We start from the raw sequence: 17,778 nt of genomic DNA, 5'->3' as shown, positions 1-17,778 counted from the left end.
AAGTCTACCACCCTATAACCTCATATTATACCCTCTAGTTTTACTGCTTCTCCATCTTTGAAAAAGATTTGTTTGTAGATTAATTCCATTAATAATTAATACCATTGAAGTATTTAAACATCTGTATCGTATCTCCTCTATCCCTTCTTTCCTCTGTCTAGGGCACACATATTCAGGTATTCAAGCCTCTTCTCATACATCTCTTGGTGCAGTCCCAATATCATTTTCATTACCTTCCTCTGGTAAGATTGATCTGGTAAGGGTAAATTAGATGCGCATCTCCCTTGAGAAGCATACAGTGATATGGGGACTAAAACTATGCCAGGGTACACCTGGCGGGGGGGGCCTCCACGTGTGCGGATCACTGGACTTGATGGACCTAGGGTCTGATCCGGAGATGGCAATTCTTATGTTCTTATGTTCTAAAATGCAAGGAAACTGGACTCCATTGTTGAAAGAATCACACTTGCTACCCATCCAAAGCAAAATCAAATTATCTCTAAAGCGCTAGCAGGACAATGCTCTGAATTAATCAGCAACAGATGCCTTCTCCTTCAAACTTGTGATAAAGTAAGAAAAAGCAGAAATATATTTTATCGTTCCCCACTATAAGGAAGCAAAATCCAAGAAACATTGCCAACTCTCCTTTAACCACCAAGAAGCAAAAATTTGGAACAATCTTCCAAATTAGAACTTCACCTAACTTCACCTAACTACACCATCTTTTGAAAGAATATGAAGACCTACCTATTTGAACATTGGACATCCAACTAATACCAAAAATCCCTAAGACAAAGCATCTCGACGAATATACCTGCTCAACACTTTATGTAATCCGCTTTGAATCTGCAAGGAATAAAGTGGAATATAAATCATCTTTATCATAGCATAACATATCTTAATATGTCTTAAGATTTTAGGAAGATTTAGCAAGATTTTCAAGAGCTGAAATAGAGCAAGAGAGTGGCAGCAACTCTATATAAAAGGGGGAGGATCACCTTGAGATAGTGCGAAACATGTGATATGTTGGTGGAGAGAGCTTCCTTACCGACTGAAAATAAAAAGCTAATTGTCTTTTACTAAGGCACACTAGTCGATTTAGCACACTCTAAATATTAGCATGCATTTAGTGCTAACACGCCCATTATATTCTATGGACGCGTTAGCATTTGCGTGCCTTAGTAAAAGACCCCCTAGGTGCTGAGAGCTGAATCGGTTCAGCGAATGGCCACCAGGATGGTCTCAGGACTCAAGGATCTCCCGTATGAGGAAAGGCTGAGTAAATTGCAGCTATACTCACTCGAGGAACGTAGAGAGAGGGGAGACATGATTGAGACGTTCAAATACATCACTGGCCGTATCGAGGTGGAAGATGATGTCTTTTTTTCTTAAAGGACCCACGGCCACAAGAGGGCAACCACTGAAAATCAGGGGCGGGAAATTTCATGGCGACACCAGGAAGTATTTCTTCACCGAAAGGGTGGTTGATCATTGGAATGATCTTCCACTGCAGGTAATTGAGGCCAGCAGCATGCCATATTTTAAGAGAAAATGGGATAGGCATGTGGGATCTCTTGGGGGAAGAAGTTAGGGGGGTGGGTCATTAGAGTGGGCAGACTTGATGGGCCGTGGCCCTTTTCTGCCGTCATTTTCTATGTTTTTTTTCTATGTAGGTTTGTACTCCCTGAAACTACTCCAACTATCCCCCTTGAAACTCTTTACACTTACGCTGATGACATCCTCGTCCTCCTTGAGACCGACTCGAACCTCACTAACCTCTCCACGAACATATCCTAATGCATAAAGAACCTCCAATCTTGGGCATTCACAATGCATATGAAACTAAACGAGTCCAAAACAAAACTCCTTTGGCTCGGCCCAAAATTAGACCATCTACCTTCCTCCATCCCATTGTCCTCCGGCCCCCCATTACAGCTCGAGTTCTCAAGCAAAGTTCTGGGTGTCACCTTAGACTCTTCTCTATCCTTCAACGAACATCTCCAATCCCTGGTGAAGAAATGCTTTTTCAGCCTTCACATGCTAAGGAAAGTCAGACCCTATTTTCACCAAAAACACTTCGCAGTCCTAGTACAATCCATCATCCTCTCCAGATTGGATTATTGCAATTCTATCTATCTCAGCCTAACCAAGAAAAGCCTTCACAGACTTCAGCGGATTCAGAACGCCGCAGCTAAGTTTGTTTTCGCGAAAAGCAAATTTGATCACGTCTCACCACTCCTGTCTAAGCTCCATTGGCTCCCAGTAATCCCCAGGATCCACTTCAAATGTGCGTGTCTGGCCTACAAGATCCTACATGGCATCCTTCCTGCCGTTATCCCTCTATCCTGGAACTCCCCAACCCCTACTTCCTCCAGATCCTCCCAAATTTTTAAACTATCCTTCCCTTCCATAAAAGATATTTCCCATGCAGGCAAACTTGGGTCATCCCTCCCCTTTAGAATCACTGAGATCTGGAATAACCTCACCTCCCCACTCCGAACCTCAAGCTCCCTCCAACTCTTCCGCAAACACCTAAAAACCTGGCTATTCTCAAAACTGTAACACTTCCCCCCTCTTAGGCCTCTCACCTTCCCCCTTTACACCTAACTCTTTAATCTCTCCACTGTAGTTCCTCTCTCATCCTTCTTCCTGTAAACCGTGCCGAGCTCCGCATTCGTGGAGATGGTGCGGTATATAAACCCAAGATTTATTTTAGTTTAGTTTAGTTTACTTTAAATATTTATAAACTTTATAATTAAGATGGTTTTGATACTTGCTGTACTATAAACTAAATATAAATTTAAAAAAAAAATAACAAAAAAATGAGCATTTCAATAAGCTAATGGATCAGTGAAGATTTTATGTATTCACCTCTTAGCGGCAATGAAATATTGATTGCAGCAGAGATACATCGCTGAGATCCGAGGACATTATAAGTTAAGCATTAAGTATAGTTCTGCATGAATATATATATACTGTACTTTCATATACTGAATAAAATAAAGAAATTGCTGTTTGAAATTAAGATTTTAGCAGGCATAAATTTATTCTAGTTCGTGCAAGACAAAAGTTTTGAAGTTCAAGTTCAAGTTTATTTGATAAATCGCCTATATAAAAATATTCTAAGCGATGAAGTGCAGTGGATTATTGGCACACTTGCACTGGAAATATGTTTTGAGTACTGCAACAAGTCATTCTATCATAGATTTTGATGGTGTAGTTATATTGCTTATTGCAAAATCTGCCTTATTATAAAACATTCCATTTCTGCAAAGTGTAATGAAGAATGCATGGAAAAGAGCCAAAAGATGCTTCTTTGCATCACTGCATGATTTTTTACAGAGGAAAATTCTGGAAGCTGGTTGTCTAGTTTCAGCCATGATTCCTCAGTTCACTTTTAGTGTGCCAAATGTTTCATAGAAATTTTAATCTTCACTATATAGATAGGGCCTTAGTTTATAGTGACTTCTCTTATCCTCTTATGCTCAAGCAGTATTTCTCAGACTTTTCGGTTCATGCCTCCTCCTTTTCTCCTCTTCCTCCCCACTTAAAAGATAAAATTAGCTTTAAAACATGTTAAGTTAATCAGGTTTTCTATATATTTATATATATATATATGTTTAGTTAATCAGGTTAATCAGGTTTCTGATTATCCCTTACAACCCACTCTCAAACTCCTTGGAGTAACAGTAGACAGAGGTTGCACTCTTCAGGTGCAAATCAACAAAATCACACAAAAAGCTTTCTTCACCATGCGCAACCTTCGCAAAATCAGAAAATTCTTTGAAAAAGAACAATTCAGACTCATAGTTCAATACCTAGTCCTAAGTCTATTGGATTACTGCAATATCCTCTACCTTTCTTGTCCTACCTACCTAATAAAACAACTACAGACCGTGCAGAACACTGCCCTCAGAATGATCTATTCCCTTGGAAAATTTGACCACATCACCAACGCCTTCCTAGACTCACACTGGCTTCCAATACAAGCCCGCATCCAATTCAAACTATACTGTATGTTATTCAAAACCTTAAATGGAACGGCACTCACCCACCTAAACAACCGTCTAAACAGGAACCTCTCAACCAGACAGAGGAGAACCCAATCCCCTTTCTCCTTCCCCCCTTTTAAAGGAACTAAACGCAAAAAGATGTATGACAACTTACTTGCAACACATGCAGCTAAATTGGACCCCTCCATCACCAACCTACTGACAGCATCAACTGACCTCAAGGCTTTCCGCAAAGAAATCAAGACCCTACTATTCAAGAAATTCACCCAAACGTCCTAATCCCTTCCTTTCCCCCTCTCTCCCCCTCTTAGAACCCACTCATCAAAATTGCTTTAGACCTTACGCCTTAATGTAATTTGTATTTCTCTTCCTGGAAATGTCCAGTTATCGTTCTGATGTAATCCGCTTAGAACTGAAAGGTACAGGCGGAATATAAGCCAGTAATGTAATGTAATGTAATGTTTCTATATATTCAGTAAAATATATAGTAAAATATGCTTCAATTAAAGGTGCCATTTTACTAAAAAGTGTGCACTAATGCACATTAGCATGCAATAAGTTTCATATGGCCCATAGGTATAAAATATGACACACAGCATTTAGCATGCACTAAGAATATAAGAACATAAGCAGTGCCTCTGCTGGGTCAGACCAGAGGTCCATCACGCCCAGCAGCTGGCTCTCGCAGTGGCCCATCAGGTCCAGGACCTGTATAGTAATCCTCTATCTCTATCTAGAACCCCAATATTGTACTCTGTCCTATCACACCCTCTGGAAGCGCATTCCAGGTGTCCACCACCCTTTGAGTGTAGAAGAACTTCCTAGCATTGGTTCTGAAACTGTCCCCTCTTAATTTTTCCGAATGCCCTCTCGTTTTTGTAGTTTTCAAAAGTTTGAAGAATCTGCTCCTCTCCACTTTCTCTATGCCCTTCATGATCTTGTAAGTCTCTATCGTTTCCCCTCTAAGCCTCTGCTTTTCCAAGGAAAAGAGCCCCAGTTTCTCTATTCTGTCAGCATATGAAAGGTTTTTCATACCTTTTATCAATCGTGTCACTCTTTTCTGGACCCTCTCGAGTATCGCCATATCCTTCCTAAGGTACGGTGACCAATACTGGATGAAGTACTCCAGATGCGGGCACACCATCGCCCAATACAACGGCAGGATAACTTCTTTCATTCTGGTTGTAATACCTTTCTTGATAATACCTAACATTCTATTTGCCTTCTTGGAGGCCGCTGCGCACTGTACCGATGGCTTCATTGTCTTGTCCACTATTATCCCCAGGTCCTTTTCTAGGGTACTTTCACCCATTACCAGCCCTCCCATCGTATAACTGTACTTTGGGTTTCTGTTTCCTACATGCAAGACTTTACATTTCTCTACATTGAACTTCATCTGCCATCTCGTCGCCCAGTCTTCTAGTTTGTCCAGGTCCCTTTGTAAACCCTCACAGTCCTCTTTAGTCCCAACTCCACTAAATAGTTTGGTGTCTTCTGCAAATTTTATTACTTCGCACTTCGTCCCTGTTTCTAGGTCATTTATAAATACATTGAACAGCAGCGGTTCAAGTACCAACCCCTGTGGAACACCAATCGTGACCCTCCTCCAGTCCAAGTAGTGGCCCTTCATTCCTACCCTTTGCTTCCTACACACCAACCAATTTTTGATCCATCTATGTACGTCTCCTTCTACCCCATGGTTCTTCAGTTTTAGTAGTAGGCGTTCATGGGGTACCTTGTCAAAGGCTTTTTGGAAATCTAAGTATACGATGTCTATGGGGACCCCTTTGTCCATTTGTTTGTTAATTCCTTCGAAGAAGTGCAACAAGTTTGTTAGGCACAATCTTTCCTTGCAGAAGCCATGTCCACTAAGCTTTATTAAAAGGGCCCCAAAATGATATCAAATCAAACATCTCTTGTTTTCACTTGTCCATGTTTCAAACTGTGTTACCACCCCACCTCCCTTGGTTTCAGAACCACTGTTATAGGAAACAATATCATCTGTAGAAGAGAATTTTGCACAGCATTTTGGAAAAATGGCTTAGAACTAGGTCATAAAAATTGCCCCACTAGCCACTGACACAATATCTTACACCATCTAGTGTTCTTACAAGGTCTCAAGTCCAAGTACCTTGCAAGCTGTTTTAACTTTGATTTTCATATGAGATCAGAGCTCAAGATGTTATATTCAGTAGGTTATATAGGACTGTCCTTCAAATAAGCTGCAATTTGTGATCAAAAGTAAGTGATCAAAAAGTACCGTAGTACAGTCAAATCTATGCAATGGTTTTTTTGAATATGAGACATTGCCTCTGATATTTAGCTGGCAGCAGTCAACATTTTTTTTTAAACGCTGATTGCTACCTGGTCTGGAGCTTATGTAGATCTCCGCAGTCAGGTCTGCATAAAAGTTATATGGGCCCCGGCTACATATTGGGCCAGAGCCTGTATAAATTGAATTTTTAAAAACCATGCCTCCCTTCTGCTCCCTAACATTGTTTCCTCTCTTCTCCCAGGCCCCTAGGCCTATATACATACCTGGTGTCCAGCAGGATCTTCAGGGGCCTCTCTCTTGCCCCGTCTCAGCAGCCTTTCAAAATGGCTTTCACAACCTCTTGCAGCATCACATGGTACTATAGGAAGTACTGCAAGAGGTCATGGCAGACATTTAGAAAGGCCAACGTGAGGGGGCTGTACTCCTGCCACCATAGATCTCCGCTGGACTACCAAGTATGTAGGTAAGCTGGGGGGGGCTACTTACACTTCAGATGGGTGGATGGGTATTCCATGGGAGTTGTTGTGGGCTGGGGGGAGAAGGAGGGGGAAGGTAAGGGGGCTTGGTCGGGGGGTTGGGAGTTTTAAAAAAAATTAATTTCTAAAAAAATGTCATAGAGGTGCCAGCCCGATATTCAGTGCCGGCACCCACATAAAGAAGCGGTCAGATTTAGGAGAGTTTTGAGCTATCCTAAATATGACCACTTTGCTATGTGAATGCTGACACTGAATATGCTGGCACCCATATAACCATATATATACTGGGGCTCCTCCCCAGTACAGCCCCCAGCGCCACCCCTGACATGCCCACTTTTCACTTGGGTAGTCTGAGGGGATAATCAGTAGCGCTCTCCAGTTAAGTGTTGTTGAATATCCCCACTTAGGCAGCAGCAAGCAATTTAAGCGATCAGGAGAGCTTTCTGTCTGCTTAAATCGCTCTATCGGCCCGATTATGTTCTTTTGAAGTTTCACTTGTACAATGTATAACCCCCCCCCCCTTTTACAAAGTCGTGCTAGTGGCTGCTACTGTGGTAATCGCTTTGACGTCCATATGGAATTAATGGATGTCAAGAGTGTTTGCCGAGCGGCTGCTGCTAGCACAACGTTGTAAAATAAGCCCTAACTTATTTACCAGGATAGTAGGCATTTTAGCAGAAAGTAAAGGAACTCTACACTAGAAGCATTTTTGTTATATAAGAACATAAGAGTTGCCATACTGGGACAGACCGAAGATCCATCAAGCCCAATATCCTGTTTTCAACAGTGACCAACCCAGATCACAAGAACCTAGCAAGATTCCAAAAAGTAAAATAAGTTTTATGCTGCTGATCTTTGGAATAAGCAGTGGATTTTCCTAAGTCCATCTTTAATAGTGGCTTATGGACTTTTCTTTTAGGAAATGAGCCAAATCTTTTTTAAACCCTGCTAAGCTAAATGCTTTTGCCTTATTCTCTGGCAACAAATTACAGAATTTAATACTCCTGGTGGAATTGTGCGCCAAAAATTTCAAAAATCTGCACAAGAAAAAAAAATCAAAATTCTGTACACAAAATTTGCAAATTCTACAAGTTTATTTGACAACATTTAAACAATATTTTTGCTAATTTGTATCATCCAGAATTTCAGCATTTTCATTAAATTATACTAGAGAAAACAGAGTCAGCATCTCTCTCACTCCTGCACCCCAGCCAGAATCTTTCTCATCCCTGTCCCTCCCCAGCCAAAACCTCTCTCACCCCTGCCCCGGGCTACTGGGCTTGATGGACCATTGGTCTGACCCAGTAAAGCTATTCTGATGTTCTTAGGTATGGCCACACTGTGGAGCAATACAAAGGCATTATAACATTCTTATCTTTGTTTTCCATCCCTTTCCTGATAATTCCTAATATTCTATTTATTTTTAGCTGTCCCAGCACACTGAGCAGAGGGTTTCAATGTATCATCAGCAGTGACACGTAGATCCTTTTCCTGGGCAGTGACTCCTAATGTGGAACCCTGCATCACAGTAGCTATAGTTTGGGATCCTGTTTACCACAGGCATCATTTAGCACTTGCATACATTAAATGTCATCTGCCATTTTGATGCCCAGTCTTGCAAAGTCCTCATGCAATTTTTCACATTCTTCTTTCAATTTAACAACTTTGTGTCATCAGCAGATTTAATTCTCACTAGTTATTCCCATCTTTAGATCATTGATAAATATGTTAAAAAGCAGAGGTCCCAGCACAGACCCCCCGGGGAGCCCCATTATCTACCCTTTTCCATTGAGAATATTGACCATGTAACCCTGCTCTCTTTTTTCCGTCATTTAACCGGTTCTTAATCCATAACAGTTCGGTATTTTCTATCCTACAACTTTCTAATTTCCTCAGAAGTCTTTCATGAGATACTTTGTCAAATGCCTTTTGAAAATCCAGATACCCAGTATCAACCAGCACACCTTTATCCACATGTTTATTCACCCCTTTGAAGAAATGCAGTAGATTGGTGAGGCAAGATTTCCCTTGACTAAATCCATTTGCCTAAATCCATGCTTATGTATATGCACTGTAATATTTTTCTTTATAATAGTTTCTGCCTTTTTTGCCTAGCACTGATGTCAGACTCGCCAGTCTAAAATTTCGCAGATCACTTCTGAAACCCTTTTTAATAATTATTATTACATTGGCTGCCCTCAGGTCTTTCAGTGCCACACTGGATTTTAAAGATAAATTACTAACAGTAGCTCTGCAAGTTAATTTTTCAGTTCTATCAGTATTCTGGGCTGTATACCATAGTAAATGATGGCAAATAGAGACAATCTTGTCCCATCAAATCTGCCCAGAAAGATGGCTAGGGTTGTACTTGCTGCTCTGTGCACCCCCTCCCCTTTTTGTATGTAGGGTTGTAACCGCTACTCTGTGCAGGTTACTCTTTCTATGGGCTCCTTTTAGAAAGGTGCGCTAGCGTTTTTAGCGCACGCAAAGGATTAGCGTGCATATAGCACACACTAGCCAAAAAACCACCACCTGCTTAAAAGGAGGCAGTAACAGCTAGTACGCGCAGCATTTTAGCATGCGCTAGCCGCTACTGCCTCCTTTTAAGCAGGCGGTAGTTTTTTTAGCTAGCGCACGCTATAGCACATGCTAATCCCATGCATGCGCTAAAAACGCTAGTGCACCTTTGTAAAAGGAGCCCTATGTCTTTTTTTAAAAAGTATGTGAGTCATTTAAATTTTGCTTTGAGTGGAAATGATCTGTACTTTGATTCCATTCTCTTTCCACATAGGGGTCCTCTGGGTCTATCCCATATTTGTTTGGTTACTATTCTTGTTTCCTCCCCATTCTGTGCATGGTACCCTTTAAAGCCAAATCTGCAGCAATACAGAATATTTAAAACCTAATGTTGTCATCCTGTGTTTAATTGGCAGATTCATGGACCAAAGTTAGAATTACTGTATTTTGCATTTAAAAATGATGAAGGCATTGTGTAAAAAAGTCCTGTTAAAATGAATGATTTTGCTGTTTTAAAGATATGGAATAATCCATGCTGGTGGCATTGGAAAATACCTTAGTGACTGGATCCTTGTTGGGGAACCCCCTTTTGACCTGATAGAACTTGATCCCAACCGGTATGGAAAATGGACTACCGCACAATACACAGCTGCCAAAGCTAGAGAATCCTATGGATTCAATAACATTGGTAAGGACCTGTTGCATGTGTTCATCTTATTTTTGTTATTTGTGTTACTTTTAGGTTAAAAATTTTTTTGATTTATGGTGATAGATTCTGTGAGATTTCCTGATGAAATCCAGCCATAGCTACCTGCCATGTAGCTACAGCTGGAATAATTTAAACAATTCAAAGTTCTTCCACGAATGAAGGTCTTTCTATAATACCTCTGTATATTGTGTTGTTTTATGTCTGTCTGTTTTGCTTCCTCTAGTTGGCTATCCTAAAGAAGAAAGGTTTGCTGGAAGACCTACAGAAAGAATCAGTGGTGTTTATGAAATTCTTAAGTCTCAGTGTTCTATGGGTTTTCATGCAGGATGGGAGCAGCCTCATTGGTTCTACAAACCTGGCGATGATACTGCATACAAGTAAGTATGTAAATATGTGGAGATTTGTCCTATTTTCTGGCCTCAGGGCCTTGACAGACCCCTTTTAATTTCCATGCTATCTGTAGTCAATTCTTTCCATCATCCACAAACATTTATGTGCTTAGTAGCAGAAATAATTGGACTGTCTTCCCAAGATAACTCTTTCTTAAAATGGAATCCCATTGTTCGATGGTTTTTATCTGCTATAATTAAGGTGACCATATGTCCCGTTTTTAACAGGACAGTCCCGTTTTCGGACCGACTGTCCCATTGTCCTGACCCACCGCTTCGGGACACCGAAATGTCCCGTTTTCAGGGACAGTGTCCCGAAGCTGTGCGCCGGGACACCAGGACAGACGATCACTTTCCCTCCCTGCCACTTTCCCTCCCTGCCACTTTCCCTCCCTGCCACGCTGGTCCACCGCCACTGCTTCTTGACTTCTTCTCAACGTCAAAGGAAGAAGGCTAGAAGCAGCGGTGGCGGGCTTGGGTTTGAATCGGTGTGACAGGCTGGCAGGCAGCGGCGGTACACGGACGGACAGGTGTGGGGGTTTGAATCAGGCACTGGAGGGAGGGAAGGAGATAGGTAGGCAAGCTGGCTTCAGGGGAGGGGGTGGGACAAAGGCTGGAAGGCAAGACATAGGAAGGAAGCACTGGGGGCGCTAAGGACACGGGAAGGTGGTACTGGGGGCACTAAGGACACGGGAAGGAGGCACTGGGGGCACTAAGGACATAGGAAGGAAGGAGGGAGGGAATAGAAAGGGACAATTGTTGGACCTGAGTACAGAAAGAAAGAAATGAAAGAAAGGATACACAGACAGAAGGAAACACAACCAGAGACTCATGAAATCACCAGACAGCAAAGGTAGGAAAAATGATTTTATTTTCAATTTAGTGATCAAAACGTGTCAGTTTTGAGAATTTATATCTGCTGTCTATATTTTGCACTATATTTGTCTATTTTTCTATAGTTACTGAGGTGACATTGCATATTTTAAAGTCATTTGCCTTGACATCTTTGAAACCCCCCAAAATATAAATGATAATTAACATTTTCTCGACGTATAGTGTGCTTTGTAGTTTTTTTTTTTAATTTTATGGTTACCATTATGAATTAATAAGATATGTGTACATGAAAAATGAATGGAAGAAATTGGGGGCGGGATTGGGGGCAGGGCTAAGGTGGGGTTGGGGTGGGGCTAGGTTGGGATTGGGGGCGGGATTGACAATGAATAGATGTCCCCTTTTGATGAAATCAATAAATGGTCACGTTAGCTATAACTCTCTTGGGTCCTGAACTCTTGGCCTTGTTTGTGCCGACAACGTGAACTCGCAGGCCTTGAGCATGCTCAAATGCTCAAGGCCCAGCAGACGAGTAGGCCGATCTTCAAGTGCCCAGATGAGGGTAAGAAGCGGTGGGGGGGTGCCCAATTGTGTCGGGGGGGATGTCGGATCGTGGCGGGGGGGTGCCCAATCATGTCGGGGGGGGGGGTCGGATCATGGTGGGGGGGTGTCAGTTCGAGGCAGGGGGGTGCCGGATCGCAGGGGGGGTGCCGGATTGCGGGGGGGGGGGGTGCTCGTAAATCGAGCCATGCTTGGTTTCCGAGGCACCGATTTTGCAAATGTTTTGCTCGTCTTGCAAAACACTCGCAAACCGGTGCACTCGTAAACCGAGGTACCACTGTATCTTTGGACTGGGGGTCCCACTGGAACATAAGCATGTGGCCACTAGGTGGTACTGTTGAAAGCTGTCAGAAACATCCTCTGCCCAGGGGTTGTGAATGCAGCCTCTAGCATTGGCAGTCCTGTTTGACTAAGGTAACAGAGTCCTGGCTTGGAACTGAACCTTGGTCCTCTGCACTGTAGCATGCAACATTGCCACTCAGCCTTTAGTTTTTCTTTTTCTTTTTTTCTTTTATAAATCTTTATTATATGTTTTTGATTGCATAGAGCAGTGTTTCTCATCTCAGTCCTGGAGTACCCCCTTGCTAGTCAGGCTTTTCAGGATATCCACAAGGAATTTACATGAAAGAAATTTGCACATAATGGAGGCAATTTATGCAAATCAAGTTTATGCATATTCATTATGGATATCCTGAAAACCTGACTGGCAAAAGGGTACTCCAGGACCAAGTTGAGAAGCACTGGTATAGAGGAAGCATAGAACATAAGAACTGCTATACTGGGACTGACCGAAGGGCCATCAAGCCCAGTATCCTCTTTCCAACAGTGGCCAATCCAAGTCCCAAGTTCCTAGCTAGATCCCAAGTAGTAAAACAGATTCTATGCTAAGCTAACTGATTTCACCACATTCTCCAGCAACAAATTCCATAGTTTAATTGCAAGTCATGTGAAAAAATATTTTCTTTGGTTTGTTTTAAATCTACTATTTAGTAGCTTCTTCGCATGCCCCCTAGTCCTAGTATTTTTAGAAAGAGTAAACAAGTGATTCACATCTACCCTTTCCATAACATTATAACACTGAACCAAAAGTCCACGTAGAATTACATTACATTACAGATTTCTATTCTGCCATTACCTTTCGGTTCAAAGCGGATTACAAAAAGAATTATGGAGAAGAGTTACAACGTTAGATCAGAGAAGGTTTCCAAGAGAGGGAAAAGTAGGATCTGGGGTTAGGGAGGGGATGGTAAGAGGGGGGTTAAGCTTTATCATGGTATTAAGCTTTGTTAAGGGATTTCTTGAAGAGTATAGTTTTTATTTCCTTTCTGAACATCTTGTAGTCTGGGGTTGTTGTCAATAGGTTGGAGACTTGGTTGTCTATCTTCGCTGCCTGAGTGGCCAGTAGTCCGTTGTATAGTTTTTTCCGTTTTACTTCTTTGATTGGGGGGTAAGTGTGTTTTTCTATGCCTGGTAGAGGTGGTTTGGATGAGGCGGTCGTTTAGGTAGGTTGGGCTGTCTCCATTTTTAGTTTTAAATAGTATATAGTAGAATTTAAATTGTATTCTTTCCTGGATTGGAAGCCAATGAGAATTGATGAATGCCTCAGTAATGTGATCATGTTTTTTCAATGAATAGACGAGTCTCAGAGCTGTATTCTGAATTGTCTGTAGTTGTTTAATCATTATTGCAGGGCAGGGGAGGTAGAGGATGTTGCAATAGTCTAGGATACTTAGGATTAGAGATTGTACTAGGAGCTGAAATTGTGTTTTTTCGAAGAATTTTCGGACTTGTCTAAGGTTTCTCATAACTGCGAAAGATTTCTGTATTGTTTTGCTAATTTGTGGTTGCATGGTGCAGCCTCTGTCAATGAAAACATAAAAGTTTCCAACCCAACAAATGAACCTTCCCATGCCTTTAACCCCCCTTAACCCAAAACTAACCCCTGTCTAATTCTCCTGTTCCATCCCTCCCCCCAATAATGTGCTAATTACCACCACTCCAGCTTTTTTTGCAATAGTGTTGCTGTCCGACAACAGTCAGTCGCTCCATTCGGCTAATAAAATCCAAGTGATCTCTCTGAAATGCTGGGATTTCAACTTGTTTCCAGTTGCCAGCAATGGTGCTCTGACCTGCCATGAGTCCCCCATTTAACTGGTCATTTATAGCTTTTATTAAATTTTTGGGTTAATAATCCCAAAGAGCAGACCATAGGTCCTATCTTCAAAGGCACCAAAACTCTCCTACTTAACACACGACCACCAGATTTACCAAAAAGTGCCCTCTTTCCCACATTTTCTCTAACATATTCCCAAAGTATTTGGAAACATGTTTTTTTTAGTTTTGAAGGTGTTAAATACCATCTATAGAGAATTTTGTAAGTGTTTTCCTTTATCACAGAACTAATAGACCATTTACCATGAGTGAGAAATATCCTTTTTCACCTTCCCAGTGATTTCTCTTTCCGTAAGTCTTTCTCCATAAATTGAAACTTTTTATAATCTTGAGCTCCATAAACTTTCCTGTTGCTCTACCTTCTCAACACTAATAACTCTCTTTTTTTATAGTCTTGCATTTGCAGGACTGCTAAAAAAGTTCCCCAAATCTACCCAATAAAGATCCTGTAGTTCTTGAAATGATTTAAATCTTTCTTCCCCTATCACTTCTCAAATACCCCCATATTACACCTACTATCAAGGTGGATATATATCATAATAAAAAAAACCTTAAAAACTTATGTGCTTAAGCTTGAAAACCTCCTGCCAAATTTGAAGCAAATGAAAAGTATAAGAGTTTTCTACCTCCATTTGCCACTTTACTTCTCTCACTCAGCCATCAACTAGCCTTTTTCTTATCTTTTAAAAAATTAAGAACATAAGAACATAAGAATTGCCGCTGCTGGGTCAGACCAATGGTCCATCCTACCCAGCAGTCAAGACCAGTGCTCCAAATGAGTCCAGTCTCACCAGTTTAGCATGAACTTGACCAACTTTGTCTTGAAACCCTGGAGGGTGTTTTCCCCTATAACAGATTCCGGAAGAGCGTTACAGTTTTCTACCACTCTGGGTGAAGAAGAATTTCCTTACGTTTGTACGGAATCTATCCTCTTTCATCTTTAGAGAGTGCCCTTTTGTTCTCCCTACCTTGGAGAGTGTGAACAGTCTGTCTTTATCTACTAAGTCTATTCCCTTCAGTATTTTCTTCTAAATGTTCTTCTTTTAATATCCCAAATCTAACAGAGATCGAATCTATCATTAAAACTATTAATATAAAAGGTTCTAAAATCGATTCTATTCCTCCTTTCATCCTAAAGCTCTACTTTCAAATCTTTGGCCCACCAATTCATACATTAGTTAGTGAAAGTTTAAAACAAGGCATCATGCCAAATGCTTGGAAACACTCGATGATTTATCCCATTTAAAAAAATCATAAAATTAGTGCTGAAGATTGTTCAAATTATAGACCTAAAGCCAATATTCCTTTCTTATCTAAACTAACTGAGAAGGTGGTGTTTAACCAGATTTCTGACTTTATTGAAAAAACTAACATCCTTCATCCTAATCAGACTGGCTTTAGGCAACACCATTCTACTGAACACTCTTTAATTGGCATGACTACCATCATTCATTACTTTTTGGACCATCATCAATCCGTTCTTCTAGTCTCTTTAGACCTCTCGGCTGCCTTTGACACGATTGATCATGAGTTATTATTACATAGGCTTCAATCAATAGGTATCACAGACCAAGTCTTATCTTGGTTCCAATCTTATTTCTCGAATCGTTCTTCAACTGTTTTCTTTAACAACACAACTTCTGATACTCTCTCTACAGCACACGGCGTTCCTCAAGGATCCATATTGTCTCCACTCTTATTTAACATATTTCTAGCACCTCTGCTGACCTTATGTCAATCAATCGGCTTCAGCGTATTCGCTTATGCCGACGACATTCAACTTCTGCATCCCATAGATTCTAATAACCCATCTGATATATCTTTAATTAATGCAAAACTTGACAAAATTCACCACTGGTTAATCAACAACCGACTTGCATTGAACATCAATAAATCCAATGTGTTGCTCTTTCCTTGGAAAGATAACCCTAAACTCATCCTTCCAATCTCCATTAATGATCTTCCTTTACAAGTGGTACACAACATTAAAATACTTGGAGTTATTTTTGATCACAAACTCTCCTTTCACGATCATATCAGTAGCGTCGTCAAGTCCTCATTCTTTAGACTTAGACAAATACGCTCAATCTCACAATTACTCAATACTGATTCTCTGAAAATTCTAATTCATTCTCTCGTTATTTCAAAATTAGATTACTGTAACGCTTTGTTTAAAGGAATAGCACAAAAAGAAATCAAACGCCTACAGATTATACAAAACACATCCATTAGGCTTATTTCAAAAGCTAAAAAATTTGATCATATAACACCTCTTCTTAAGGAAGCCCATTGGCTTCCAGTAACCCACAGAATAATATACAAACTTAGCTTGCTCACCTTTAAATCTCTTCTTTTAAAAACTCCGGCTTTTATTCATAAATTATTAATCCCTTATACTTCTAATAGAACTCTAAGATCAGCCGAACAGCAATTATTAACGATCCCTTCGCTAAAAATAATAAATACGCGCCGTCAGTTTATTTTTTCAGTCACTGCTCCCCAAACCTGGAATTCTCTCCCTTGTTATTTACGAGAAGAAATTAACTTAGAAAAATTCAAATGTAAACTGAAAACTTTCCTTTTTAACGACGCCTTCACAATTTAACACCAAGATTTTTCTCTCAACAAATTAAAAAAAAAAAAGTCTCAGAATTAATCTTTTCTTCTTTAAACAATCTTATATTTATTCATCTTCATTTTTATCCCTTCCCTAAGTGTTTTCCTTTTTTGTCTCTCACTCTTATATTATAAATTGTAATTTCTTCCCCTACCTATCCTTATGTTTCCAGTTTTTGTCAAAATTGTTTTTGTCCTGTTAGTCTCTATTTATTTTAATATTTCTTTTATATTGTAATTTTAATTACTTGTACATCGCTTTGAATAACGACAAAGTGATTAATCAAATACATATTAAACTTGAAACTTGAACTTGAAACTTGAATGTTTCGATCATGTCCCTCTTCTTTCCCATATTGTCTAAGTCTCATGAATTTGCTTGGTGATATGCTTTTAATATATTTGCCTTCATATAATCAGCTGAGCATCAGTAAATATCTTTCTTCTATATGCTCTGCTCCTTGTTTGTCTCTTAGATTCACCCCTCATAAATATCTTTTTGCATGTAAAATCTTATACAGGATTATGTGTGTAAAGAGGTGTAACTCCTGGCCTCCTGTGGCTTGTTATGTGCATAGGAGGCAGGCCAGAAGAACACTATCAGGTAAAAAGAGGGTAAATAGGACAAATAGAAACTTCCCCTTTACCAGTGCTTTCAGGGTTCCAAGACATTGATCCCCTAAGCTATATGTATAGAGGTAGCCATCTGCTTAGAGAAATTTTTTGCCAGCACCCACTAAACTATTAACCAGAGAGACAGGCCCGTTTCGCCTTACTCCAAATTGTTCCCTTCCCCTTCTCACTCCAACTGCTTTCTGTCTCTCTGTACACAACTCTCAGGTGGAAAAAAACTCTGAATCTTTCAGAAGAGCCAATAATAGCTTTCTGCTCTTGGTAGTGGGAAGAGTCCACACAGTGTGCATGATAGCCTCCCTGTTGTCATGACAACAGAGGCTGATTAATTGGGTACCCCTTCTAATCAGTCTGTACAAATTTCTGCAAAGACTGTCATTGCTGATTGGTTGACAGTTCTTGAATGCTTGAGTAAATATGTTCAACGGGCTAGTCAGGATAACTTTGCTGTATTAGGTAGCAATTGTGCTTACCACACTTGCCATACAGGTAAACATGGGGACTCATCCAGTTATAGCAGGGGAAGAGCATGAGGAGGAGGGATTTCTCTGTTCACCGAATCTTTCAGAGGTTTCAAAGTGTAGGG

General features: G+C 40.6%; 1 protein-coding gene across 2 annotated transcripts in view; it reads left to right on the top strand.

The window, feature by feature from the left end:
* Positions 1-17,778, top strand: part of DMGDH (dimethylglycine dehydrogenase) — a 121,073-nt gene that overhangs the window by 62,203 nt on the left and 41,092 nt on the right. For both annotated transcript variants that reach the window (XR_004537971.1, XM_033929550.1), the window contains exons 8-9: positions 9,800-9,969; positions 10,214-10,367. Coding sequence is in view for 1 of the 2 variants with exons in the window: in XM_033929550.1 (XP_033785441.1) it covers positions 9,800-9,969; positions 10,214-10,367 (324 nt within the window). In the remaining variant the exon portion in view is untranslated. The remainder of the gene's footprint in view (positions 1-9,799; positions 9,970-10,213; positions 10,368-17,778) is intronic.

This window comes from Geotrypetes seraphini, chromosome 1 (assembly GCF_902459505.1).
Source record: "Geotrypetes seraphini chromosome 1, aGeoSer1.1, whole genome shotgun sequence".
NCBI lineage: Eukaryota > Metazoa > Chordata > Amphibia > Gymnophiona > Dermophiidae > Geotrypetes > Geotrypetes seraphini.
This window is presented reverse-complemented; position numbering and strand designations above follow the sequence as displayed.